The sequence below is a fragment of the Anser brachyrhynchus genome (assembly GCF_964034855.1).
Source record: "Anser brachyrhynchus genome assembly, chromosome: 6".
Lineage (NCBI taxonomy): Eukaryota > Metazoa > Chordata > Aves > Anseriformes > Anatidae > Anser > Anser brachyrhynchus.
Window position 1 is genome coordinate 9,890,607 of NC_137700.1, and position 27,814 is coordinate 9,918,420.

The 27,814-nt window shown below is 33.3% G+C and overlaps 1 protein-coding gene across 18 annotated transcripts in view; it reads right to left on the reverse strand.

Moving 5' to 3' along the window:
• KCNMA1 (potassium calcium-activated channel subfamily M alpha 1) overlaps positions 1-27,814 on the reverse strand; it is a 470,622-nt gene that overhangs the window by 140,984 nt on the left and 301,824 nt on the right. For all 18 annotated transcript variants that reach the window (XM_080598324.1, XM_080598325.1, XM_080598315.1 and 15 more), the window contains 4 exons: positions 20,067-20,142; positions 15,567-15,642; positions 13,486-13,656; positions 11,729-11,820 (listed from right to left, as the gene is read on the reverse strand). In XM_080598324.1, coding sequence (XP_080454450.1) covers positions 11,729-11,820; positions 13,486-13,656; positions 15,567-15,642; positions 20,067-20,142 — 415 coding nt within the window. The remainder of the gene's footprint in view (positions 1-11,728; positions 11,821-13,485; positions 13,657-15,566; positions 15,643-20,066; positions 20,143-27,814) is intronic.

The window sequence follows — 27,814 nt, forward strand, 5'->3', positions numbered from 1 at the left end:
TGGTATTTTTCTACTACTATCACTTCTATAAACAGCATAGGACAGTTTTAAAGGCTTATTTAGAAATACGATAATCTCAAACGCTCCTCCTGCACGAGTTCTCAGTGACATCACCAGGCCTCAGATATAATTTTAGACATAGTAACCATAAAAAACTTATATTTTTCATTCCTTTTGACAGGAAAAGAATACACGTTGATATGAGATATTTAACATAGGACTCAATACTATGAACTTTTATTGCTAAACTAGCTATCTGGAGTGTTAGCTTTGGATTCACCAAGATTTAGCTCAATCTTAACCTAAGATCTTGGTGCAGGAAGTATACAAAGCACTGCATGCTTCTCAGACTGTAAGCACTTACAAGCACAAAATCCCTAACTTCAAGCTTTACTGTTTTATGAGATAGTAAGCACAATATCAGAAAACAAGACAAAATATATTAGTTCATACCTTTTTGGTGCAAAGGGTCCCAGAGGTTTCTTCTGGGATCTTTAGAGTTTGGCAAAGTTTCCAGCAGCCTCTGTGCTGCATAAAACCATGCCTGCATTCCCATTCTGAAAAGCACCTTTCCACAGTTTCCCTAAGGGATCAAATCACCTGAGCTCCTGGCATTGCGTGTGCGTGTATTATTGTGCATACAGTCTGATCAGAGGATAATAGCCTTTAATATAGGGCAAGATATGATTTCAAGCACTAAGATTCCCACCCTACCAAATGGATGAATGTCCATGCATTAATGAATCCAATACATCATTGTAACTAGAATTTTTCAAGAAAGTTCAGATTCTGAAAAGACGTTCAATACCTTTGTGGCTTTTTTGTTGTGTTTTTTTTTTTCATCATTAAATTCCACATTTTGAAGATATGGACTAACCAATGAGAAAAACTACAGAATAGACAGAGTTTGTAACCCACGTTAATCTATTACAGAAGAAATTTTCATAGGATTGCAAGATTACAGGATAAATGAGGTTGGAAAAGACCTCCAGAGGTCTTCTACTCCAAAAACCTCCCCCTAAAAGCAGCTGCATTTGGAACAATAACTCACTCTTGCTATGATTCTCTTTCCGTACGGTTTCATACCAATCTGATTCAGGGAAAATAAAACATTTGGCTGTCAAATACACTTGCATTTGAGCATCAGGACTGATTATTTTGGAAGTGTCAGAAGGCATCTGCACCATGTGTTCATTTTAGCACTCTGATTTTGGGTTATTTAGGCATTATCCTTTCTTCCTGTCTTTGCTGTTCTTATATAGTGCAAGACAGCATCCTGAGCAGTGATTGTAACGAAAAACCGTCCTGGTTTTCAAACAATGTTTTCTGATGAGAGACTAACATTAATTTTTGGTTGGAAACTCCCACAAAGAAATCTCCTTTTACCATAAATTATATTTTTGCTTAGAAGTAGAAGAAATTGAAAACAGCTTTCCTATTTGCCCAGAGAGAGTTATTCAGTACATTATCTTAGAAAACTAAGAGAGTTTATATTGCTCCAATCTGTCCTGTGTATGATCTGAAGATTTATAGCTTCCTCTGTTTGTGCCAATAATCATTCCCTTTCCATGCACCACCCAGTTTTTGCATGCACCATGAGCTAAGGTAATGCCAATATATTGGATATCTTTTGCTTGCAGCTGGAGGTGCTTGGTAGGAAAATACTGTATTAATAACTTTGGTTCAACTGAAATGTCTAATCTCTGCATTTAGGTTTTGTTTATGAAAATCCTCAGAAGTAATACAGCATTTATCTAAATTATTATTTTCTTTTTGTTATTTAAAAATGAAATTTAGAATTTCCCCTATAATATTGAAAAGCAAACGTCATGATTTTAGACATTTTCATTGCCGATAAGTATTCAGGAGGACTACTACTTCTGTAAAGTAACAGTTGTCAGTGCAACTGCATCAGAGGTAAAATTTGGTTAATAGAAGCATGGAAATCCATACTACGCAATTGTAATGTTGCAAAAATCATATTTTACAGAGAATACAAAGCCTATCAGGGGATATATGTTATCAAGCAATGTGTCTGACTAATCCATTCTTCTCCCATATCCATCTTCCTAATGGTCATTAATTATCAAATACAGAAGAAGAGTACACATATAAAAAAATTATTCTACCCAGCTGAAATTCTCTACGGTACCTTATTTTTTTCCTCTCAAGTACTGACAATGAAACATCATCTAAAAATGCAATAGCTCCTTATAAAGTAAACAATATTGCTGATATAAGGTCCCTACCCACCACAAATACAAATAGTTTCAGGAAGAAAAAATGAAACAAGCAAAAGCTAAAACATCTAGAATTCCAACATGAGATAATTGAGAACATATGCTTAATCCATGTAAATAGCACTGTAAATGAAAACAGATCCACTGTGAACATGATTCTTCAAAAAGGTTCTTTACGTGGTTCTTCCTTCAGAGGACACAATACAAAATGTAAATCTTTTGCTTGTTTATTTTCAAAGAAATTATATCCATTTTATTGGAACAAGTATAAAGAACTTGAAAAAACTCACTTTAACTAGTCTGTCATAATAAATCAAAGATAATAAATAGAAAATTCTGTTCAGCATTCAGTTGAATACACGGTGTTCACTTGTCAAGTAACGAAATGATATATAGCACATATTGATCTAGATGTCTCTATAAAACTATAATATTTATATCAAATAGATGTGCTCAGATATCTTTATCATCTTTCTGCTTAGTTTTCTGATCATACCTTCAACTATCAACCATCTCAATTCTTTTTTTGCATACCAGTAGCAGACTGCTGTGGTTGAAATCCACATGCCCTTCTAAAGTCTAAGTGTTTTTTTTTATCAACAAAGGACAGGTCTCAGTCACTTTGTCTTCCTAACAGAAGTCAATAAATGGCAACAGATTCTGTAGATATGATCTTCTTGTTTTTCTGTTAGATCAGCATTCTTTAAATATACTAATGTATAACACATTGCTAGCTGCTTGTGCTTTTATGAGTTACCCCAATATTAAGATACTATTAATTCAGTTCAATTAAGTGATAATTCTACACTTGTGCTTGTGTCTCCCCCCCATTAGTCAGTTAAACACATGCCTTATTTTAATATAAACTCCTCTCTCAGACTAATACAGATAGAGTAATAAGTGATGTACAACCATGATTTGATGTTTTTCCTCACAGAAGACTTGATGAAGCTCTAAGGACCACTTACTGTTAATATTGGCTGTAGCCAATGTGTACAGTGAGACTTTCAAATAGCCAGAATAATATATTACAATATTTTAACCATAAAAAACAAACAAACAACAATAACAAATCTTGACTATTACATATATGACAAAAGCAAATACTGAGAACCATCCACCTGGAGTGGACACTTTTGGACAAAAGAAAAAAATAAATATTTAAAAAAAAATCTGTCTTTATCTTAACCTACAAGCTTTTACTTTTTTCTGATTCTCTCCCCCATCCCACTGGGGAGGAAAGGTGAGCGAACGGCTGTGTGGTGCTTAGCTATCAGCTGGGTTAAACCACAACACCATCTGTAAACTATTCTCTCATAGAAATTATCTATTCTTTCCAACAGGTTCTGCACTCTTCAGATTCTTTCATACATTATGCATGAAGAAAAAGGAATTAGTTAATATCAGAAAACACTCAAAAGTGCAAGATATACATTCAGTATAGACTATACTATATAGGTCAGTGGATCATACATCAGATTAAAATAAACAGAAAATCATTAATGTCACTCATTTAAACGTTACCTCTGATACAGACATGAATTTACTGTGTGATCATTATATGTATTAAGAACCAAGAAGAAATCTTTTCAATTTCTTAAACTCAAACTTGTTAATGGGCACAACAAATGTACAGCCACATACAAGACCCTGATTAGTTGTGAGTTATGACAGCTACAAAACTGCGGCAAGCACACATATATATTCAGGTTTCAGTCTTGCTCAATGAATATTGGTGGTATGTCACTGGCAACACGTAAATGCTAGAAAGTGTTTTTCTGAACCACACAGAAATAATACAGAAGAATTCTGTTATGTAGGTTCTCAAATATTTCATGCCCACCAAAGTGAGATTTGTACTACAGAAGAGGCTTATAGAGTGCATTTCAGTGACTTTATTCCTGAATAAATGGCACATTCCTTTGTTTAAACTGCATATTACAGTGTGCATCTAAGTCTGTTTGCAATAGCATGTTCTCCTAAGTGATTCACTGTGAGCTTCTTTATTTCAGCTTCCTTGCTCAGGTACAGTTAAATGAAATTACCTTACGCTATTATGTTCTAAGAACTTGTGCAACACTTGTCTATAAAGCAAGTTAAGAAAGAAAAGTTAATATTCTTAGCTTGATGCATGCCTATGAAACTGCGATAATAATAAGAAAATACAGTAATTTGTTTCTGCTGGGGTCTGGATTAGATAAGAGGCTTCCACCAATTTAAAGGATGAAGACTCATTCTTTCATTCAGTCTTGATGGTACTATCATCCCTATCTACAGTACTTCTACTTTCATAAAAATACCACAACATTAGACACAACACAGCTGTATCACCATGAGAAATTAGTGCATAATTTAGTATAAAAAGAAGCAGTTAAAACTGTTAAATGTTACTGCATATACAAGAGGTCCATACTAGAAAACTTGTAGTGCAACACAGGAGTAAACCATACCTCCACTGTTATCATCTCACCTGCAAACAAACTTTAATCTGTTGCTATAATCACACAAAACCCTAGGCTTCCTTGTACTATTTTGTGCAGCAGGTTATCAGACATCAGACACACCCTGTTATTATTTATGAAATTCATTATATTTTCTTCTGAATTGATTGTTATGCTTCCACCATTATTCTTCTTCAAAGTTGCCTTATGGGTTTTTTTGAATGCTCAATAAGCCTTTATAGACAATGCAGAAGGTAGCAAAGGCTTTAAATTTTTTGAGTATTTCATTCACGGCCAGAGCCAGTGCATTTCTTTCCACTGAAATCACCCCAAAGTGTCATGACTGATTTTCTGCAAGAGCACCTGAGAGGAAACAAAGAAGTCACAATTCCTTAAAACTTGCTGATTAATTCACCAGTTCTGGCATCACATGTTCCCTTTCGTGGAATGTCCACACTGAAAATCATGGCTTATATATTTTGTGGAACATGGTAAATCAGCAAATTTATAGAACAGAGTCAGTCTTTCTTGGGACAAAATTTGGACAGCAACAACTGCTACTTTGATGCCTAACCAAAAAAGCTTTTTCAAAGTTTAGGCAGAGAGAAAGAAAGAAGTTGAATTTTTTTACACTTTTAACTAGAAGTATAAAATTATTCAGGATCTGAACGTGACTTGAGACCTAGAAGACTCTTTAAAAAAAAAAAGTCATAATATTGTTATATATCACTTCCCACACTTCCCTTCTTGCTTTCGCAAGAATGGATATAGTTTAATAAGTATGCAAAAATGAGGGGAAAAGTCTGTCCTATTAGTTCTATCTGTCAGTCTACTTAACACTCATCAGATTTTCTTTATCACTAAGTGAGACTTTATTTGAAACAGTGGGATTAGAAGAATGGCTAGCAGATGGGAAATAGAGACACCCCTGGGGATCATAATGCAATCCATGTCACATTCTCTTATTACAGTCTCATCCCACTGGAAAATAGTATCTTACATATTGTATCAAATTATTTAATATAATCTAATGTCACTTTCTTTGGAGCTATGTCTCTCATTACTGTTGCAAGTGGACCTTTGCCAAAGTATTTGGATAAGCTTAAAAAAAAAAATTGTTCTAATTTTTAATCAAATTCAAATGTCTAATGAATCCAAGATGGTCTGTCAACTTATATTATCTGTTTGTCTTTCTGTTTACCATATCTATCTGTCCACAGTTTTTATTTTTCTCTGTGAAGTTTAGTTATTGAATCCCATGTTTCCTTCTGGAAGGAATCTCTAACAGATGATTCTTCCAATTGACATACTGATGATTTGCTAATTTATGGCTTGTAAACTTCAGAAATCTGAAGAAGAATCTGCTTCTCTGGGAAGCAGAGCAGATCATGAGAGAAGGGAAACAGGAGATTTGAATAGCTTATGCAGTAAAGAACTGTGATGGCATTAAAATACAATGTTTAATCTTGAACATTAGAGTAATGTGTCAAGATCATTTAAAACATCTTTTGAAAATTTAACAAAGTTTAGTTTATATACTATCAGGACAACAAATAATAATAAAATTCCTTTTCACTGTCTATATTCATGTGAAGCCATGTTGTTGCCTCATAAAGAGTTTTCATCGGAGCTGATAGGAACATTGCATACAAAAGGAAAAACATTTTAGCCCATGAAATTAAAAGGTAATAATTAAATGCAGAGGAAATAATGGAAAAGACAAACAAACAAACAAAACAACAACAACAACCACATTAAGTTATCCAGACCCTCTTTCAGTCCATCAATTTACCAATGTTGATTCCATCTGTTTTCTAGAGCTTTGTGCAGGCTAACTTACAAAAAGCTAATGCCTTCAAATGGAAAATACTTCACAGAATTAAAATCCAGTCTGATCATATGAACACATGAATACAAAAATGAAAAAACTTATTAGCAACAATCTTGATTCTCAAATAAATGAGTAAATTCAGAACAAAAAGTTAATTATAAATTACCAGTAAAACATATCTGAATCTTTAACCAAATCTCAGACGAGACCTGGATAATATGAAGGTTAAAAATAAATAAATAAATATGTGTTTATATATATATATGGTTTAAAAGGAATAACAGACTACTTTTAAAGCCCTATTCTGGCTAGGACTGAAAGTGTAAGTTCCAAACATCACAAAAAGCACATTAGCAAAATTTTAGTGATCCCCAAACCAAAAGTTTATTGAAGAAAACCTCACTCATGTATGACTTAAAGCTTGAATTCTATAGTTAAGAGGTTAGTTGGAGCACTTCCGAAAAGCATCCAAAGCCAAAGTGATCACTGCCTCTTCCATCCTTCCAGATGTATCCATGCATGAGCTAACCTGTAAGCTTATTGCTCTTAGTCTAAAAAATAATAGTCTACCAGCACAATGAAATTAATAATAGCATGACCTGTTCATCCCTCTATGATACTTCAGTTAAAAAGGACCCCTTCAACACTATTTCATGAGCTCTACAGACAAGTAACAAAGAGCCTGGAAAAAGTAAGTCATCCTGAAAGTCTCAAAGAGAAAAGAGCTAAATGTGGATAGCATGTACGGAACTGGCTAATGGTCTCAAATTTATTCAGAAGAATGGCAAATATTAATATCATTAACATTCAAACTGTATATCATTTCAGTTTGTTAGTGATGAAAACAAATGTCAAAACCAACCAAACAAAAAAAATCATAAAACCTCCCCTGCTTTTATATATAAATACATATTATTTTATAAACTGATGTCTAATCTAGACCTTTGTAGAGCTTTTATAATATTGTAATAAATAGATCATATCTTTTCCTTCTCCACCCCACAACTTGTTACATCTAGCTTTTAACTCCAGTATTTTGTCTATTAAAAACACTAGTTATTAATGATACTAGTTTTTCACTAATTTACTGAACATTTACTTTATTTCCTTACCTTCTGCATTAAGCAGATTTTATATAAGTCTATGTTAATAAGATTCCATGTCCTATAGAATATTGCAGATATTTTTCACTGCAATGACATTATCCTTAGTGATGAAGCAATTAATAAGAGTTTAACTTTCATTATAAATTTTTGTCTACTTTGTATTTCAAAAGCATTCATCATCTTCATAAAGCATAAACTTGACTCATTTAAGTCTCACAAAAATTCTGTCAGGTAGTTACCAGTCTATTACAATAAATAGTATTTTTCTATAATACTAAAAGTATTTTATTATATCAGTAAAACATTGGCTAATATATAAAGAATATAACATGCATTATCTGCTTTGCAAAAAATATTTCCACAAAATGTAAAATCATATACTACAGAATTAATCCACAGAACTGGATGCAGAGACAGGAAGTAAAAACAGCAGTAGTGACTGATGTGAGCAGTAGTGGCTCATGTGATATAACAGAAACTACATAGAAAACTATTTAGAAAATTAAGGAGGTTACTCTATTGTTATCATAAGATACCTCTTAGGAACATTCAAAAACAATATTTTTCAAGTTCTGATTGCTTCTTACGTCTGAATTTTATTTTACAGTTACATCTTAGATATCTTAGATTTTTATTTATTTATTTTAATATCAAAATATTTTCTGTCTTTGTAATTACAGCCTGCTCTCCATGTCATTTGTATTTAGCAGTGATTCTAGCAAGAAAAAATTGTTTTGCGTAAAACTAAACTAACTAAACTTAGAAAGCCCTTTTTTTCTTCTCTGCTGACTATCTGATTCGGTGTATCAGGACACAGTAAAACCTTTAGAGAGTCTTCTGATGAACTGATCTGTGCACAGTAGCAAAGCAGCTGTTTAACACTAATCTCATTACCTATCAGATCTCACTGCTTACAAATCTGAAATTCAAGGATTATTATCCTTTTGAGTAATTTTTTCTTTTTCTTTTTTTTTTTTTGTTCCCACTTGGTTGCAATTGTGACAATTAATCATCAAATGATGCCTGTCATCAAATGTGTATGTTTGATCTTGGTCACATTTTGTATAGATATGCTGGTATGCATTTTGCCGTATATGCAACAGCGAGTACTGTTGCTGTTTTAACAGATGAAACTTCAGTCAAAGGCTGTAATAATATTCCTATTTTACGTTCTGTGAGACCTTAGAAGTCTCATTACAGGAATACATTATTAAGCAGAGATTATAAATCAAATTAAAAAAAAAAAATCCCTGTGGAATTTTGTAACAAAGCTATCTAGTATCTAGTAGATTTAACCAGTGATAATTGCATACAGAGAGAGAAGTATGTTTCTTTATTGTGGGAAATTATTCCTATATAGTTTATGAGACCTTTGGGGACCTTACTGGCTGAAAAATAAAATGAAATGTGAGATTAAAATTGCTGGTGTTTTCTTTTTTTTTTTTTTTTGTTCTCCCTTTAGGAAGTGGAGCCTGTAGAACTTTTCATGCATACATTCCATCTCCCAGTTCAACAGTTAACAATTCTTGAGCAAGACTCTCCTTTTAGTAATAAAGCATACAGTGCAATCCTTAAAAGATATGAAATCATATGTTAATTTTAACTACCCATCTGAATTTTTAATAGTCATATGTTATTCCACAGACATAATTCATTAGGACGCATTATATATATAAATACTACAAAGCAGATTCCATGTACTTATCTATTTTGGATAAAGAATTAAAAGTACACACATTTAATATTTTTATAGTTGAAACAATCTCTTTCAACAAAATTTAGCTGCTTTCATTTTCTACATGCATTTAATTTTATCTGGAAATTTTCTGACATTAGAAATAGAACAACTGTAGTTTCTCATTATGTTTGCTGCCAGAATTTATGCTTGGTTGTTCAACTAAAGACCTTATATTGCTAATTACTACCACATGTCCATATCCCAAGCAAAGGAAAACGTATTGGTTCTGACAATCCATTCTCTCATCACTGAATTCCAAATGAAAACTTAAATTTTGGCCAAACATAACATTTCATCAATCTTGTTCTACTGACTGCAGAAGCAACATCAAACAGGGATTGTTAATAGCTTTTTACTGTGCAGTTCCCAAGCTTAGATTCTCTGATGAAAGACCCACATGAGCAAAAGACTTCTTTTAACTACTTAGTAATTAACATTTGAACCAGAAAACAATGCATAAAGTAAATTGAACATTTTGTATGTTGATGACAGAGCTGAGTTCCAATTGGCAAGTTATATGGGCAGTAGAGGTCAGCAGAGAAACCCCCAATGACAGTGAGCTAAAAACAAACAGATAGTGCATATAAAGACAAAAAGAAAAGGTGAGAAATTAAAATGAAGCATGCCCCAAAGCTATCAGGAAGCCTTCGATCTAGAGTTGAGGTTTTCAGGATGTGGGGTTCTGACTGAAGATCAAGTCCAAGTTCAGAGACATCTGAGCAATGCTAGGTACTAGTGACAATGTAGAAGAGGGGAGACTACAACTCTGTATGCAAAATAGTTTTAAAGCCATATTTACATCTGCCATAACTCTTTTGTAGCTTCAAAACCAAAAATGTAAATTCTCCATTTGAAAAAGCTCTCTTGAGAAAATAGGTATGAATACAAGTATGAAGCTGAGTAGGCCTCTGTTACAAATACACATTTTGGCAAATTAATGACACTTCTTTCAGAAATACAGTGCAAGTTTCCAACATTACTGTTTGCCAGAAAATAAATAAATACAAAACCAAACAACTTTAGACATTTGAGGGTAGCTTAAAAATAGAATTATTGAAGTTGTCATTTATATGCCTATTATTCGTTAAGCAATATTATAAAATATAACTAACAAAAAAAAAATTGATCTATCTACCCGGCGATGTAAATCAGTACTCTTGAATTAGCTCTGTGGGGCATTTGCAGTCTTTCTGCTCCACAAAGAGGAGAAAGAATTTACTAACCACAGTACACATCTACGAAATGAAGCATAGGTGATGATTTGAAAGGAACAAGGTGAAAAACATATCTGCTTGAAGTACAGAGAGGGACAATTAATTAGATATGTGTCTTGGAGATCTTTCCTATTGTTCTATGGAAGCGATTTCATATAACTTGTTGTTCAGGGCAAATGTATCTCTACCAGTGAATTTCATAATGATATGTAATGACACAGAGGATGGCAACGTTAATGGTGATATAAAGAAGAAAATAATATATCTACAAGTACATCTAGTTCATTAAAGGCTATACACCATCAGATCTAGATGCTGGGAATGCCAGAAAGAGCTAGTTTTAACTTGGTAAAGAAACAGGCTTTCAAAAGAAATGTAATGAACTAATGTGGTCTAATAAAAGATAGTTGTTGCTACAAGCCAAAAATACTATTTTTATTTTTTTCTCATACTTCATTGATACTAAGGCTACTACTTTCTCTTCTTAACATAGACTTTACAAGGTTAGTGGAAGAGAATCACTTTAAAAACCCCTCGTCATAGATACTAAAACTATGATTTTGTGCAATACCCATTTGCAGTTAATAGTTGGTGCATGAAATCTGAATCTGTTTTTTGAACATTTTTCTTATTGAAAGATTTCTTATTGAAGATTTTTCTTATTGAAACAGCACTATTAATTGTCTGACAGAGTTATGGAATAACCTAATCAACATAAATGTCTTATTTTGCGCAACAGCAAACTGGAGTTTTGTAGTCTGAGTGGTATCCAGGTTCTCTTGAAGCAGGGCCAAAATGTTGTGACTTGTACCGTAGCATAGCCCAGGTCTCTATAGTGTGACAATTCTCTAGTGGTAACATCTGATGACAAGGAATACAGCCTTTTAAGCTGTAAGTCAGCTATTACCACCTTCAGGGGCTGTTCAAAGTCACACAACCACACCTGGTCTTTTTTGACTTACTTTCTGCCTCGAGTTGAGTTAAAAGTCCCGCCGTATTTCTTCCGATTAAGGATGAGAGCAGCAATTTCTGGCACGTAGCGAGCAAACATTGCCTACATGCATGAAACAAAAACACAAAAAAAAAAAAAAAAAAGAAAATGGCATGCAGAGAGTGTTCTACTGCAGCAGAGGCAGCAGAGCCTCTTGAGATACTTACTTTCTTCCACTAACCGCACTATAGGAACCACCATATTTCTTGCGGTTTCCTATTAACTCTATGATTTCAGGGACGTAGCTGGCAAACATGGCCTAAGAAGAAGATAGGAGACAGAAGAAAAGACTAAAAAGAGAGGCCAAAGAAAGGGGGATGATGAATATTTTCAGAAGATATATATCCTTAAGATCTGAAAATGCAAAAGAATTAGATCTGGGAAGGCGTTTAAAAAGAAAATTTTAAAAATGTGAAAGTTCTTATCAAACAAAACATGAGGGTTCAATGTAAAAGTTGGTCTTGGAGAAGGTGCATACTTTATAAATTAAGAAAATGGTCAAAAGAGGAAAAATGGGCTCACAAAACAAAACAAGAACAAAATGAATTCAAACTGCTATCTAATCATAAAGTACAGTTATGTTTAATTCTTCCTGTAAATGGGAGGGGAAAAAAACTATCCATCTCCACTGCAAAAAAACAAAACCAAAAACAAGTATTACCATAACGGTTGCATTTCTATTTTAAAAGACAGACTTGTTCCCCTGTGATTAGGATTTAAACAAAGACAAAAAGATGTAGTCAGGGTCAAACCCCCTGCTGAGAAACGAAACAGTCACCACCACCCCCCCAAAAAAATAGGAAAAAAAAAAATGCAAAAGTTTATGTTTTTTAAAAGGATTGGAATAACATATGATGGGAAAAAAAGAAAAAAAAAAAGGGTTTAAGGAGAAAAAAAAATATTCTGCCATGTTTTGTCCAACAAACATCTTCCTTGTGGCTGGATACTTCGAAGAGCTACTGCCAGTTGGAATGGTCTCTCTCTTCATATGTCAATAAACATAGATGGGAACGCATATATATATATATATGTATTTGTGTGTCTGACATATACGGCATTCATAACATCAGTTATATACATATCACCTTTGTAAGATGTATGTATACGTGAAATCAATATATAAGAGTAAAATAACAATACCTATGTATGTATGTGAATTAATATATATTGTTAGTCATCTGTAAAGCACTTACCTTGCACTGTGTGAATATTAAAATAAACCTTGCTGTTTTAGAGAGAAACATTGCAACAGGCCCCATAATATTATTAATATTGATACATAATAGAAAAGTTGACACAAGACAAGTAGCAACTTTGGTGCTATGTATGTACATGACAAAAAACACCAGAATTTGCTGATATAAAAGGACACTGGTTATGGCCATGCTTTGTGTGATAAACTGTGAGTTAAAATTGTGCTACATGACATGAAAGGATGTTTGAAATTAAAGAGAATGTGGTTTGCCATCATCAGGATCAGGCAAGCTGCTCTTTAAGGCAGTCCAAAGCCACAGTGTTTGTTGGAATTCTGGGAAGGAACACAGAAGGGTGGGTAGACTTCTGAAACCGCAAAGTGCCTCTAAGTAACAACAGCATTCTCAAAAAATTCCCTACACTCGGTTACTGGAAAGTAAAAAACTAGGAATAAGTTTATAAGTGGAAATGTTAAAGCACTTCAAGTATTCACATGCATTATGCATTTAAACGGGATAATAACAATTCTGACTCCACTAACTGACAAGTTCTGCCAAGTATTAATCTACAGAAAAAATATGGTGTGCGTTAAACTTATTTAAGAGTTTAATAATTAATTTTAATTTACTAAGCCAGATATTATTATTTCTTCAATTATAACACTGAGATATACAAGGTCAAGTTTTAAGGTAGAAGGAATAAATAATAAGTAATAAAATTATTATTTTACCAGTCCTCCAAGGATGAAGAAGACCATGAAAAGGCGACCAAGGGTTGTTTTTGCATAAACATCTCCATAACCAACAGTGGACATTGTAACCATCAGTAAATAAACACATTCCCAATATGTTAGCTGTTGATTATTTTGGAAATTTTCCCATGGATCCCCTGAGTTCTCCACCTAAAATGTACAAGAAAATATGTAATAATTAAAGAAGTAACAAAAATTAACTCTATTGATAAAGAAATATATATATCAGCATGTAATATAAACTCTGGATCCTTTCCTGTGATTTATTTTGAAGAAACAGAGAACCTAAGCCTGTCCTTATTATAGCCTTACAGTTCTTTTGCCAATATGCGTAGTCTTGCCACTCATACTATTTATGGAAAACATTTTTTTCCAATCACTGCTAAATAATATAAATTACTTATAAAGAACAATAGGGTTCATTTCATACCAGTTTGTTCAGATATTTTCCCGTCTATATTATTTCTAATGGAATCATACTGCTTAATGTTTTTGTTTGAAACATGCAGTTGTTAATAGCATTAGTGACATGCTAAGTTTCATGATGAACTACCACAATACCATTTTTCCAATTTTTATTGGAAAGCTATTGTATGTGACAAAGGTAAGTTATAAATTTATCAGTGGGAAAGGAGTATACCCTCTATAATTTCTGTAAAAATTTGTTCCACAGTAGGAAGCCTGGAGTTTGAGAATTCCTACACAGAGATGTTAAAAAAATAATTTTAAAAAAAAGTATACCACAAAAGAAAACATCCAAAACTTCCTAAGAGTGAAAATTAAATGCCAAACATTTCTCCCTGGTAACCATTGATAGGATATTTGTGACTGGCACAAAGCTGTGCCAGGGGAATTATCAGGCTACGCACTAGAAAAATTTATTTACAATGAGGGTGGTCAAACACACCCAAACATGGTCTTCCTAGCAAGACAGTTGATGCCCCATGCCTGTCAATGTTCAAGTGGCATTTAAATAATGTCCTTAATAATATGCTTCAACTTTTGGTTAGCTCTGAAGTGGCCAGGGAGCTTGACTTGATGTTTCTAAGTCTCTTCCAACTGAACTATTTTATTCTATTCTAAATGACTTCTGGGATAACTAGAAGATAAACAACTGAATTTAATGTTATATAGGTGAACATAGCACAAGGTAATTCAAGCGAAGTCAATGAAATTACTGTAGATTAACACCAATATCATCAAATTATAGTATTACTCCAAAACCATTCCAGAATAACTTATTACTACTAGCACCTCAAAATTTTCCTGATTCTAAGTTGGTCTTAAAATGTTCTTAGTGGACAAACACTTCAAATACTTAAACATATTTAATTATATTGATTAAATAATTTAGGAAAAGCTATTGGTTTTAAATGCATACAATTGACATATACCTTTCATATAAAAGAATATTAAAATTTATGAAAACGTACATAATTCTATACTAAGTATCTTACATTTTTCAGGTACTTTTAAGTGCAGAATAAGAATTTATGAAAAAAAAAAATCTGTATTTCGTGAAAGATGCATCCAAAAAAATGAAATTTAAGATCAAAACAGAAGGCGTGCTACCCTGAATGTTAGCATGTTAGTAATCCTGTTACTTCTTGTGGAAATACAGTGTGTTTTTTTTTTCTTTTCTTTTTTCTTCTTTTTTTTTTTTCCTGGTACAACCATTGATTTACCAGGACCTCACTCAATTCAGACTCTGCCTACAACTTCCAGGAAGCACTTTCAGGTAGTTACTTAGGAAACATTGCCACCTACTGGTAAATTGCAATCGTTCAAGAAGTTGCATCAGTTCAAGCCTCATAGTTAACTATTGCTGAACCCAAATATAAATGTTAATGACGTATTACTTACTATTCAGAATAAATTTTGATTAAAAGCCTGAACAACTGGGAACTGTGATTTCTTTTTTTTTTTTTTTTTTTTTTTTAATTGTACTCAGTAGATGTACCAAGGGCTTAACCAGAGCAAGAAAATTTCAGGTAATAAAGTAGCTCAAATAGCAGGTGATCCATGAAAAAAGCCAAAGAAATATTTTCAAACATACTTACCAAGTGTATGAACCCAGCTGCTGTCAGCCATGTGCTGATAAATATAGAGCACAGATTCACGAGCTTGATGGAATTACTGTGGAGGGGGAAAAAAAAAAAATAAAGGTAACATATACCTAAATTTATCACTCATTTTTACTATGTACTTGCATACAAATGTATATTTTAGACTGAAAGATTTTCATGATGATTTCTGAACAGAACCAGGCTCCCTAAAAAAACTTAATCAATGGCTTACGCAAACCATGTATTATTTTTGTCTTTGCAGAGATCACATCCGTGTAATTTAGATGGTTTGGAAGAGCTAAGAAATGGATTGAAAGGGAAACAAACTAGAAAAGTTCAAATGGATTTGAGAGCAGAAGGACGAACAGAAACCTTAGCTACATCTGGACTTCTAACAAGATAAATTAAAAAAAGAAACCTTCCAGAGAAACGAAACAAACTCTTTTTAGTCCCACTGAGTAGTATATGCCCTACTGTAGTCTGAATTGATTTTGAAGCAAGGACCTCACTCTGAGTTCAGCAGGAAAACGCCATACTTAACAGCCTCTGGATGAGGTTTAGGTAAAGCTTGGTCCCTCTGTTCTTACAAAAATCACTATGATTTGAAAAGCTAGGAAGGATGTTCAATAAATATGCAATGAACTGAAGTTCATGTATTGTTATGTCCAAATGATCTTAACCATTCACGGAATTGTATTGAAAGCAGCTGTCCTTTGTTTCTGAAACCACATCTAAGAAAGAGCGAAGCCTCAGAAAAATCCCTATTATTCCCAAAGCAATATGTTCCAAAAGAAGAAAAATAGGGAAAAACTCACTATCAATGTGTATCACTATCATGCATTAAGTTCTAAACAAAGTTGAGAAATGAACCTGGGAAATAAGGCAGACATTAGCTCCACTGGAGATATTTTTTAAGAATTACAGTTGATGAAGTGGGCATCTGTAGGGACTAGGAAAGATGCACAGTTGCTGTAATGATTATTGGACTCAAAATTATGATGCTATAACTTCAGTTTTGCAACTAATTAATGTTCATGCACATCAAAACATTCCCTGTTTCACTTTCTGAAGGTATGGTTGATTAATATTCATATTTTGTCGATGATCGCAATCATAGCACAAGACTCTAACCCATATGTTCCAAGATTAAACAAAATGATAAATATCATGCTGATGCAAAGCTCCATTATGAACGGCTAAATATCATCCTTCACCTGAATTTAGGCCAGGAGAAACTCCTGATGCAATAATGTGTCAGCTGGTTTCCACATATTACTGTAATACAAGTAAATGCTAGCAGTCATTAAAAATAACTATTTACATAACTTGTCTGTAACATTTTAATTTTGCAAGTTTATTAAAAATTGCACCTTCTCTGTCCTCTATGAAATACTCCTGTTTCTACCACAGTCTAAATATAGATGAAGGATTAGTCACAAACATTTTCCTGCTCTTTAAGCTCTTTCTAACATCTGTGCAAAATCCCTTACTGTGAGTCCTAAATCCCTGTAGTTTTGTTGAAAAAATATTAGAAAACAGTGAAGTGGAGGAGAGAAAATTTCAACTCAACAACACACAATTCATTATGTTTCATAAACATGGGAACTAAAAAAAAATTGTGAGATTCACTTCATTTCAAACTAGGGAAAAAAAGATCATAGGCAGAGTACTGTCTCTTAATAGGCCACTGTCAACCTTTGCTTTTTTCATATAGATTCTTTTCAAATATAATTGATAATTTTTAAGATATTCTCATAATTATCACTACTTTGCTACTCTTCTCACTGCCTCTGTTTTTGCAGTGTTTAACTTCTTCCTTTGGACTCTAGTATTTCGTGTGGCCCTTCTTGTCTATTGTGTGATTGAGATGTGTTCCTTTAATCCCCACACCCCAATCAGTAACCAGTAGTAATTTGCATTTAAAGTAAAATCTTTTATTTAATGAAGGAAATAGGACAAGGAGGACAGAGCTTCTTCTCTAATTGCATCAAATATTAAAAACATAGCAGTGCCCTTCTTACCCTATGAGTTTCTTCTCCTGTCAGTAGTTACTTTTTATTAGTTTCAAGCACACTAAAATACCTTTAGATTAATTATTTCCATATTTTTCATATGAACACGTCTCACCTTAAACAAAGAACTATCTTCTTTTCTTTTTTTTTTTGTATAATTTTATATACATGCTCGGTTTCTTTTTCTGTAATATCATTTCAGAGCTAGTAATGATATACAGAATTTGATATTTCAGTTCAACAGTTCAAATTCTGTCATTAGTCCCTTGATCTTATATACATAAATTATCTATGATGTTGAAAAATTCATTGAAAATTAGAAATGGATTGCAAGAAAAGGTGAAATTTCTTTTTCTTCTTTTTTTTTTTTAAACTGAGCATAATTTGAGATTTTTTTTATTTTTATTTTTTTTAACTCAGCAAAACAATGTTGCAGTAGCTGGTCAAAAGTATGCAATACAAAATAAGAGTTTAAGGTAACAATAAGATTTTATGGCTACTGTAACTGAAACTGCTCAATTTTAGGTAACTAAATTTTATTTAAGCAAAAAAAAAAATAATGAGAGCAATAGCTTAAATGCTCTATCTCTTGAAAAACTACTAAAGATTGTCCATTTGCAAAAAGTGCTTTTTTGCTTCCCTGAAAGATTAATAATGCAGAAATAGGCCAAGAAAATAGTATTTTGGTACTGTAACAGCATATTCACATATCTCAGACCATCTCTGCTAAATAGGTTTTATTTATGGTGGTAGTTTAGAATATGCTGAAAAAAAATAATTCTCATTTAAATTTAGCAGTAGTAGTAACAAACCCTTTTTTTACTTTCTGCAAGTCAAATCCATGTAAAATAAATAAAAAAGAAGGCACTCACATGTCAGATGTAACTAAAAACTTTTCTAAAATAAATAGAATTTTTGTCCATTTGTTGTAGTTTGACTCATCCACTTTACAAAATGCTGCTTTGTGAACATCAGTAGTAATCCCAATTATTAAGTTCATTTCAGGCTTATTAAGTAAGATACACAAGAGAACAGATGATATATTCTTCTATTGAATAACTAGAAACAGGGAGAGACATAAAAAAGTGTTCTGAGGTACTGACTGTTGATGAACTGCTGGGGGTTTTATCAGATGAGTAAACTGAAACAGTCACATCAGAAAGTTCTGCCTTACAAACTTTCTAATAGTCAGCATTTGGGTTTTACAGATATTTGGGCATTCCGATAAGATAATTACAGAGATGATAACTGATCTAAGAGTTAATTTTGAATGAACAGGTCAATCTTGAATAAGTGAACATAATTAATGCAATATTCCTTCATTTATGAATCTGGAGGTTTACAAGTCTTCCACGTTTGAAAGGGACTTTTAGTCTTTACCCAAAACTCTCTGAGTTTCTGGGACTTTTCCATTGATTGCTATGTTTTCTGTTGAGGTTTTTCAGTGTGTTGCAAACTTATTGGATAGTCTGTGCTCCTGGACAAATTAATCCCTTTCTTTACCAAACCTGTAACATTCTAAGCTACCGGGCTATATCCTGTATGTTTATTATTTTCTCTACTTGACAACAGCTGGGTTTCTTATAGTCACATAGCTGAAGACAGAGTCTGACAGTTCCAGAGAACAGAAAATAATTTTAAGGTTAAGGAATGAAGAAACAGCTGTGTACCATGATTGCCTACAAATCTGAAGGATCTATTTGCCCACGACTACTAATTAACATAGCATGTAGACAGCTATCTGCATATTAAATCCTCACACATGCACCTCAACTGGTAGAGAGAGCATAGGAGTTCAAAATGGAACTGAGTTTACAGTACTTACTGGAAGTTAGGTTCAATACTTCAGCTGGAGTAATTTAGGAAATGATGAAAGGCAAAGCATCTACTACTGTGAGGCATGGGAAGGTTCCTTTTTTGTTGCTCAAAGTGGTCTTTTGTTCAAAGTTGTGCTTTTTCTACACAACTATCATGTATTAATGGCTCAAAGAATCAGTGAAAAACATAAGGTTAACTGGGGAAATATAAAATATTCTTTGAAAGGAATGCTAATGACAATGAGCACAAAATAAAGACAGCTGAGTGTGAAATAATGATTATTTTTCAAAAAAAATTTTTAGCTGTATTCCATTGTTTGAATTTCGATTTCTGTTTTGGCAAGGCAGTGGAATACTGACTGATAATGTGAAAAGAAATAATATCTAATCAATGAAGAGCTCTGTAATTCATTCAACTTTTAGTTTATCTGCATTCAGTCTAGGTCAGATATTCCAAGTAAAACCTTCTACAGATAGCATGGAAAAAGATGCTTATACTGGTAAATCATTCATCAGCAAAGTAAAAGTTTTAAAGAACAGATAATGAATAGGTGTCTTTATTTATTTTTTTTTCCCCAGAAAAGAAAATCATATATTACTAGGACCACAAAGAAAAGCCATTTCTGTTCTGCCATCAATACTCAATACACAAGGAAATGTCTTACCTTGTTTTAAGGATATTCAGAAACTGCAATATTTCTGAAAACTGTATCAGTCTAAGGGCTCTTAAAAATCTTAAACCTGCATTAAAGAAAAAAAAAAAGACTCTAGTAAAGAAAGTAAAGAATAATCCATATTGTAACAGCATTTCACTTCCAATGACAGTGACTAGTGAAATCAACAGAGGTAGCATACAAAATGTCAAATACCTTTGAAGTGTTCTTCCATATTTAACAGTTCCAAGATCCTAACCGTAACTTTTTCAAATTGTTTTAAACTTAATTCTTTAACTGCTGAAGTATCCTACCAGAAAGCCTTAGTTTAGGTAGGAAGCCATGGGAGGCTTATATAGGCTGAAAACTAAGGGGAAAAAAAAAACACACTGATGTTCTGCTTGTAGTTCTAGTACGCATGACTTTCTCTTCCAGACTGCCAAAGACACAAACACATAAACTTCTCATTCCTCCAACGTCCCACATCGCTTAGTGAAAAATAAGAGATTATGGGCAAGAGATCTGATAACCCAGATAAACTAGGCTGTGGATATGTCTGATTAAACTGGTAAATCTTAATGACGTAAAATCTTTTATTGTAATAATGGTCCCTATCTCCACCCCGATTTCCAAAAATTCAACCAGAAGAACAGGCAGTACACACACTCTCTCCTAAAAATTAAAATCTGCTATTTAATTCTGCATAGTAATAGATTACACTCAATTAAAAGTAGCAATTTTTACAAAGAAATAGCATTTTGTGTTGAAATCAGGTTGCCTGAATTTCCCAGGCAACTGACAAGCCAGTGAAAGGCAATATGCAAGAGAAATAGTATAAAGGATTAAGGGCTTAAATTATTAAGAGAGACTTAAACTGATAGTAAATTGTCTGCAGATCTTTGGCATATGAATAAAGGTACATAACATACTCTACACATGCACAACTTAAAAAAATTAAAATATGGCTTTGAGGAAAATTTTTAGTAGACAGTGCAGCCAAGAGTTACATAAAAATTGTGTAATATACTACTGTGGATGTTACAGTTGTGTTGAGGGTTGCTTCATCTCATACATCCCCTTTATTGACATATTTCACCTACTTCCAGTGCTATAAAACACTTTTTTTCTTTCCAGAAATTTAAGGAAAGAGTGATCCTGGTAAACATATAAACTTGGGCACAACCTTCCTCTTCTCAACGTACAGAGGTTCCCCTCAAGAGCAAAGATGCATGTGATGAGATGTGTGTTAAATCAAGGCTTTCTTTCCACAATACTCTACAAAAGTTACTAAATTTATTTTATTTTTTACTCTTGGTAACGAGACAGGGAACAAGATAAAGGATGTTGATTCTGTAGGTCTTAGCTAGCTAGTATGTTAACGACCCCAAAGATAAGGGAGTAAAAGACTGTATGCATAGAACCAGAAAGAACTGGCTTGACTGCTGAAGTCTGTCAAATGAAGGGTCAGAAATTTAGAAGACTCCTGGCCTTCATCAAAAGATCACCAGAGTACACCAGATGACCACCCAAGGACTCCAGTATGCATGTGAATAGGTGCGGGAACCTACGTTAATGATTCTTTGGAGGCGTGATGAATACGCAAGAGACTTACGGGGAAATGAAATGAATATGTATTTGTCCCACTAATATAAACACACTACCAGTAACCCTTGGTGTGTGTGTGTGTTAGGTGGAGCGATCCCCCCCCCTACACCCAGTGCCGTAATAAAGAATACCTGCTTAATAACTTTGGTTATTGAGTTTTCACTGCATCAGTAAGGCTCATAAATAGCCACGAGTGTAGAAAATATCTGTGTATCACAAACATACAGTTTCTTTTTAATTAATGGCTATATAGAAATATGAAGATTAATCACAACTTAAAAAGTGGATTTGGGAATCTAAGCAAAAAAGCAATAAAATGATACTTAATAATTCCAAGTGTCAGATCCATTTGAAAGAAGAGAATAATCATTTTAGATCATAGTTCTCAAATTGAGAGAGACATATCCCTCTGCTGCACTTGCAGTAGTTCCCACAAATGGTACAATTCAAAATTATGTGCATTTTGAAACTGTCCATCACTCCACTCCCTAGCAACTTTTTAATATATGAGTGGTCAGAGAAAAATCCCTCATTTCAAATGAACTGCATCTTAAGAGAAGTTAATGAGCTATCCATTGCAACATTTCAAAATGAAGACTCAAAATTTAGCAGTAAAACCTTTGCTACCAGTCTTACAATGTTTAAGATACATTTTAGTTGCTACGACATTGAATAATAGAACAAAAAACTGTAGCTTCAGTGTATACTTTGCTGAAAAAGAAGAAAATCTTTACAAATTAAGTTCTGCATCTGCTACAGCCTGCACTATTTTAAAGAATTCCCTTCAGAATTTTGAATGTGTGTATGTGTGCGCACGTGCATGGTGAGGCTTAAAAGTTCAGCTTACTTGGTCTACAAATAGAACTGGCTTGTAAAAAATCACCATGCAACCTCTATATCTTTTGTAGGACATTACTAGTGAGGTTGTGTTTTATAGCTGAAGGAATTATTACACAGAATGGATCAAATTTTGATTCTCAGAAACCTCAAGGTATTACCTACTCTGTGTGGCTCACCTGCGAGTAAAAACGAAGAGAAAATGACAGTTTTCCTTACCATCACAGTATATGAATACTTTCCAATATTCTACTCTTTTCAAGACCTAAATGATACTATTATTGGATTCCTACACCCATGTCATTTTAAATGATTTTCTGTGCTTCCTGTCTTGTAAATAACGAGTTTCAACACACTAGAAAGAATACAACCTTTAATAATAATCTCTTCCTATGTTCATAGTATCAAGCCATAACAAGGCATAAAGCCTATGAAAAGGCACTAGAAAAAGGAGGACCCTCTAGATGATATTGAAAACTTCATAGTCAAATTACCATGATCCTATATGATACTACTTCATATTTTCTAGAAAACACACCTAATATATAATTATCTTTTGTACAGAAATCAAACATTTCAGAAATATTGATTTTTTGTAACTAGGCTTACAAAGAAACAAGCAGAGGCTGGGAGTAGAATTTTTAGTATAAACCACTGTGAGAAAGGCAGACTGTTTGCAAATAAGGTTAAGGTAAGGACTGTTTGCTTATAGTTGAGTGGGGAAGAAGTCTATTTAAAGTAGAAAAAATCAGGTATATGCATAACAACAGGACATTCCAAAACAGCCTAAAAAAGAGCTCTGAAAAGTGATCTGAGCTAAACAGACAAAAGAACTGGACAATGGTAGGAGTACAGCTGGCAGGTTGGTGTAACCTTATTTTCGGGTACTTATAGTATCCTGCTCTCAAGTTTTGAGTGTGTAAGCATCAGTTCATTGCCTGTTTGTAAATGAAATCCATTATGCCTACAATCTTTATTCCCCATAACACCATTAACACAGAATCAGTCAGCCAAAACAACTCTATATATTAGAGCAAAATTATACTAATTTGCACATCTCCCCAGTGGGGTATCTTCAAACCACATGAAGACTGGGTGGTTTATTGGCAATATCCACTAATACTAGCTGAACTGAAACAAGGGAGAAAGGGGAATTCCCAGTCTTGAATAATTAGTTTTAAAGCTGTGAAAGAGATAGGAGGTGCTGTCTTTGAATTATTGTTTCACACTCTAAAATATTTAATAGCATGGGCTGCACAACCATCTGCAGCAAATTCCGTGCATTTTGAAAGACTGCAGGTAATTCAGAAGTTTCACAATTACTCTTCAAATAAACTACAAAAGCAATGTCTAGGAATAAAGTGTAAGCATAAAACTGATGAAACAAGTCTGCCCCAAATATGTTATTCATGACACCCTGCACTTAGCAAATGGATGATGAATCAACTGAATAATTCCCAGAGGAAAAGTCTGAAGAGCACTTCATTCTGGTGCTGGAATTAATGACATGCCAAAGTGTGCTTGTAATCATGTATGCACCCATAAGCTGATGACACAGTAATCCTCACAGCAATAACCTTGTTGCAGTGAAACTGTTGTCAGACTAAAAATAGCCTGAATTATTCAATAGGTATCTTACTATAAATCCACACTAGATCAAAATTAAACAAAGTTAAATAGAAGAGATTTTGATGAGTCTCACTCAAGAGTACTTATCAAGAACAGGTCCATAAAGAATAGCCTGGCTTTGAAAACTAATAACATGCAATAAGTAACACAATGACCCATGCTATGCTCTCTCACTGTTTCCACCCAAAATTTGACTCATTTACTACTAAGATGATGTTATCTCTTTCAGGCTCACCAACTCACCAGGAACAGAAATTTATGACATTGGTTTATGCATCAAAACTACAAACGAAAATTCTGTAATAAAAACACTGACAAAAATTTCTGTTTTCAAAAGCTGTGTGAGCTACTCATACAGTTGTGTACATATCTCTTTCCTAAGTAATATTTGGGAAGGTTTTATGTATGTGGGAAAGATTTCTTTTAATATGAAATAACTATAAAACTGCTTTACATTTAAATGATATTAATAGTAATTGAAATAGTGTAGATTTCTTATGTATTACAGTAAAGTCCATTCTAACTTTGCACATTTAATGGGAACCAATTAACCTAAAGTTAATTGAGCAAGCTGCTGAATAGAACACTCAAGAAGTAATTGCCATTTTGTCTCTATCATGTCACTTACCTTTTACTTGGCAAAAGTTTTTTATATGGAAATTTTCTCATGGGATCTGATTGGAATAGGATATAATCCTATATACTGCAATTTATAAAAAGAAAAAACAAAAGTTTCAAAAGATTTAATTTACCTAGAAAATCACTCTAATTAGAAGAAAAATACACACAAAATCAAAGGCCTCTTCTGTTTACAAATCTTCAGCTTCTAAATGCATACTAAGGTATGCTCCTGACCTGCAGTTTCTCTGAGCAGCAATGCCTAAGATAAAGCTATGAGATCCATAGATTTCTAGACCAGAAAAGACTATTATGATTGTCAAACCAGATTCCTCTAATATAACACAAAGTATTTCAGTCAATAGTTTCTGCCTCTAGTGCAATAATTTCAGTTTTAGATATAATGAATGACTCAAATGAGCCTCCAAGTATACCACAGGATTATTTTCTTACTGTGCAAATATCTGTTTAGCTACATGTGTCACTACTAAGAACGAACAAGCAATTTTCAAAGTACACTGAAAAATTAAAATGTGTGTAACTTATTCTATTCTTTTTACCACATAGTTTTCTAGCTAACATAGGAGGTTACTGGGAATAAAAGAAGCAATTATATTTCAGAATTAAAATTAATTTGCACAATGCATATATTTATTAGAGCAGATAACTACCAAAAGTTAACTGGTAAATTACTTGATTACATTAAGCTACCAGAAAATTAGATATTTCTAATAACAAGGGAGAAACATGTACCAACCTATGTTTTTGGAAGTATCTACAAGTTCAGAGCTGTCAACCTGGGATATAAAAAAAAAAAAACAAAAAAAACTGACTCCTAGAGATGCCTACCTCCTGAAAACCTATGCACTGAATTTGGATATGAAAAAGTGACACATCCAAATCTCTCAGACCAATTTTGAAAGGTGACTAAAAGTATCACCCCAAATAACTGAAATCAGTCTCAAATATTACAAAAGCCAATGAGCTGTGCAAAAGGAAACAACATATTATGTTGTTGAAATAATGGGATAGATACAGAATACAACAGGAGTATTTTGATTCATCTTTCTGCGTACTTGTTCACTTCTGTGAGGTTCAAATATTCTGCAGCAATTGCTTTCTGAATCTTTACTAAGCTCAGTAAGATGAATGCTTTAGATCAGAATAGTGGTATAACTGTGACAATAAACTAAGTGACAGTAGCAACAAAATTAGAGTAGAAAATTATTTACTCGATGAAGTTTACAAAGAAAAATGATTTTAAACTTTGATTTCATAGACTTAAAACTTGCTCAAATATGGTATTTTCCTGTCAGTCAGACAGTTCTGCAGTCTTGACCGAATTGATGCTTTCAATTGGATAACAATACAGCAGTGATCAGAAACTGCCATAGGTTACAAAACCCCAGAAAGGAAATTTACAACTGTAAGTCGGTAATGAAGAAGAGGAGAAAACAACCAAATTATTATTTGTCCTTAATGAGATTGTACAAAACAGAAACAGGAACCGGATTATTTTCTCATTCAACATAAGAGGTCAATCTAGTGTAACAGAATCAATTAATACATTATTATATGTATTAATATATGTATTATATGTATTAATTATTATTATAATATATTATTTCTCATCAGTGAAATACATAATACCTTTCTTAGTGTCATATATTGCTTTTTCTGTCAGTTGCATATCCAGAAGTACTGGCATAAGAACTTAAATCCAGAGAGTTTTTGTGTACCATTTCTATTATTTGCAAACCATTCACTCATTCATCAGAATCTTATCTTCAGTGAATTATTTCACTGTTCATCAAACCTATGAATGGCTACTGCTACCCTGTATATGATTGAGACCATATGTTTTACAGAAGAATGAATAAACAATAAATCCTTATTTAGGAAATCACTTCGAACCTTTTCTGAGACCAAAAAAAAAAAAAAAAAAGGAGGGGTAATTTTTAGGATGCAAAATAATCATGTTCTGAGTGCTTTCACACAGTGTAGCAGAGCAACCTGAAATTCCACTCCCTGGAAATGAAAGCTCAAAAAAAAATGATAAGAAATAGCACAGGAGTAAGAGAATCTGCAACACAGCCCAAATATGTTGATACATTTCCCGGTTTCTGTTATGCAAGTGTACAAGCAGAGAAAACAGGCCATAGCATGAAAAAATCAATAACCTATGAACCAGGGAAGTGAAACTGCAAGTTAAGAATCTACACAGGTTGTATAATTCCTTTAAAATAGTGCTGTATCAAAAAACTGTTAATAAATATCTCTGCTACACATTTCTTTAACTTACATATCCACCTATTAACATGACAGCCATTAAAAACAAAACAAAACAAAAACAGATAAACAAAACAAGAATTTCTCAATAACCATACCATCACAGAACTTTACTTTCCAGCCTTCAGTAAAGACTGAATTATTTGATTCTAGCTGAAAACCAAACCCCTTTGAGGAGGTGTTGGAGATATGGGCACATTACATCATGTGAGTTTGGGAAGGAATTTTTCCTAAAAAGCAACTGAAATCCTGTAGTGTTATTTTAAATATGAAACAAACAATGAAGCAAACAAACAAAAAAAAACTTTTCCAAACAGAATTGCACTAACACCAAAGACAGAATCACAAACTACAGTTCTGAAGAAAACGTTTAAAGTTGGAGTTGGACCTTACCCCAGTAGGAGCCGACCCTATAAAAAGACACCAAGGAGTTTCGAAAAGTATGTTGTTCTTCCTTTTCAGGACTATTATGTCCAGCTTTAACACGATATCCATTCTGGAACAATTCTCCAAGAGACTTTTTACGCCTTCTAGTACTTTTATAAGTTTCTGTACGCGTGCCCCCAGAAGGGTTGTGGTAGACTAAAATCTTGCTGGGAATCATGACTACGTATCTTCTGCTTCAGAAGCACTGCACATAAGAAGTATTGTGGTCCAGTCTTCAGTCACAGCATCCACTAATAATGAAGTTATTTTTACATCTATATCCCTCTTTTTTTTTCTTTTTTTTTTTTCTTTTTCTCCTAATTAAGTATCACAACAGAGAGACAGCTCAGAGTTCT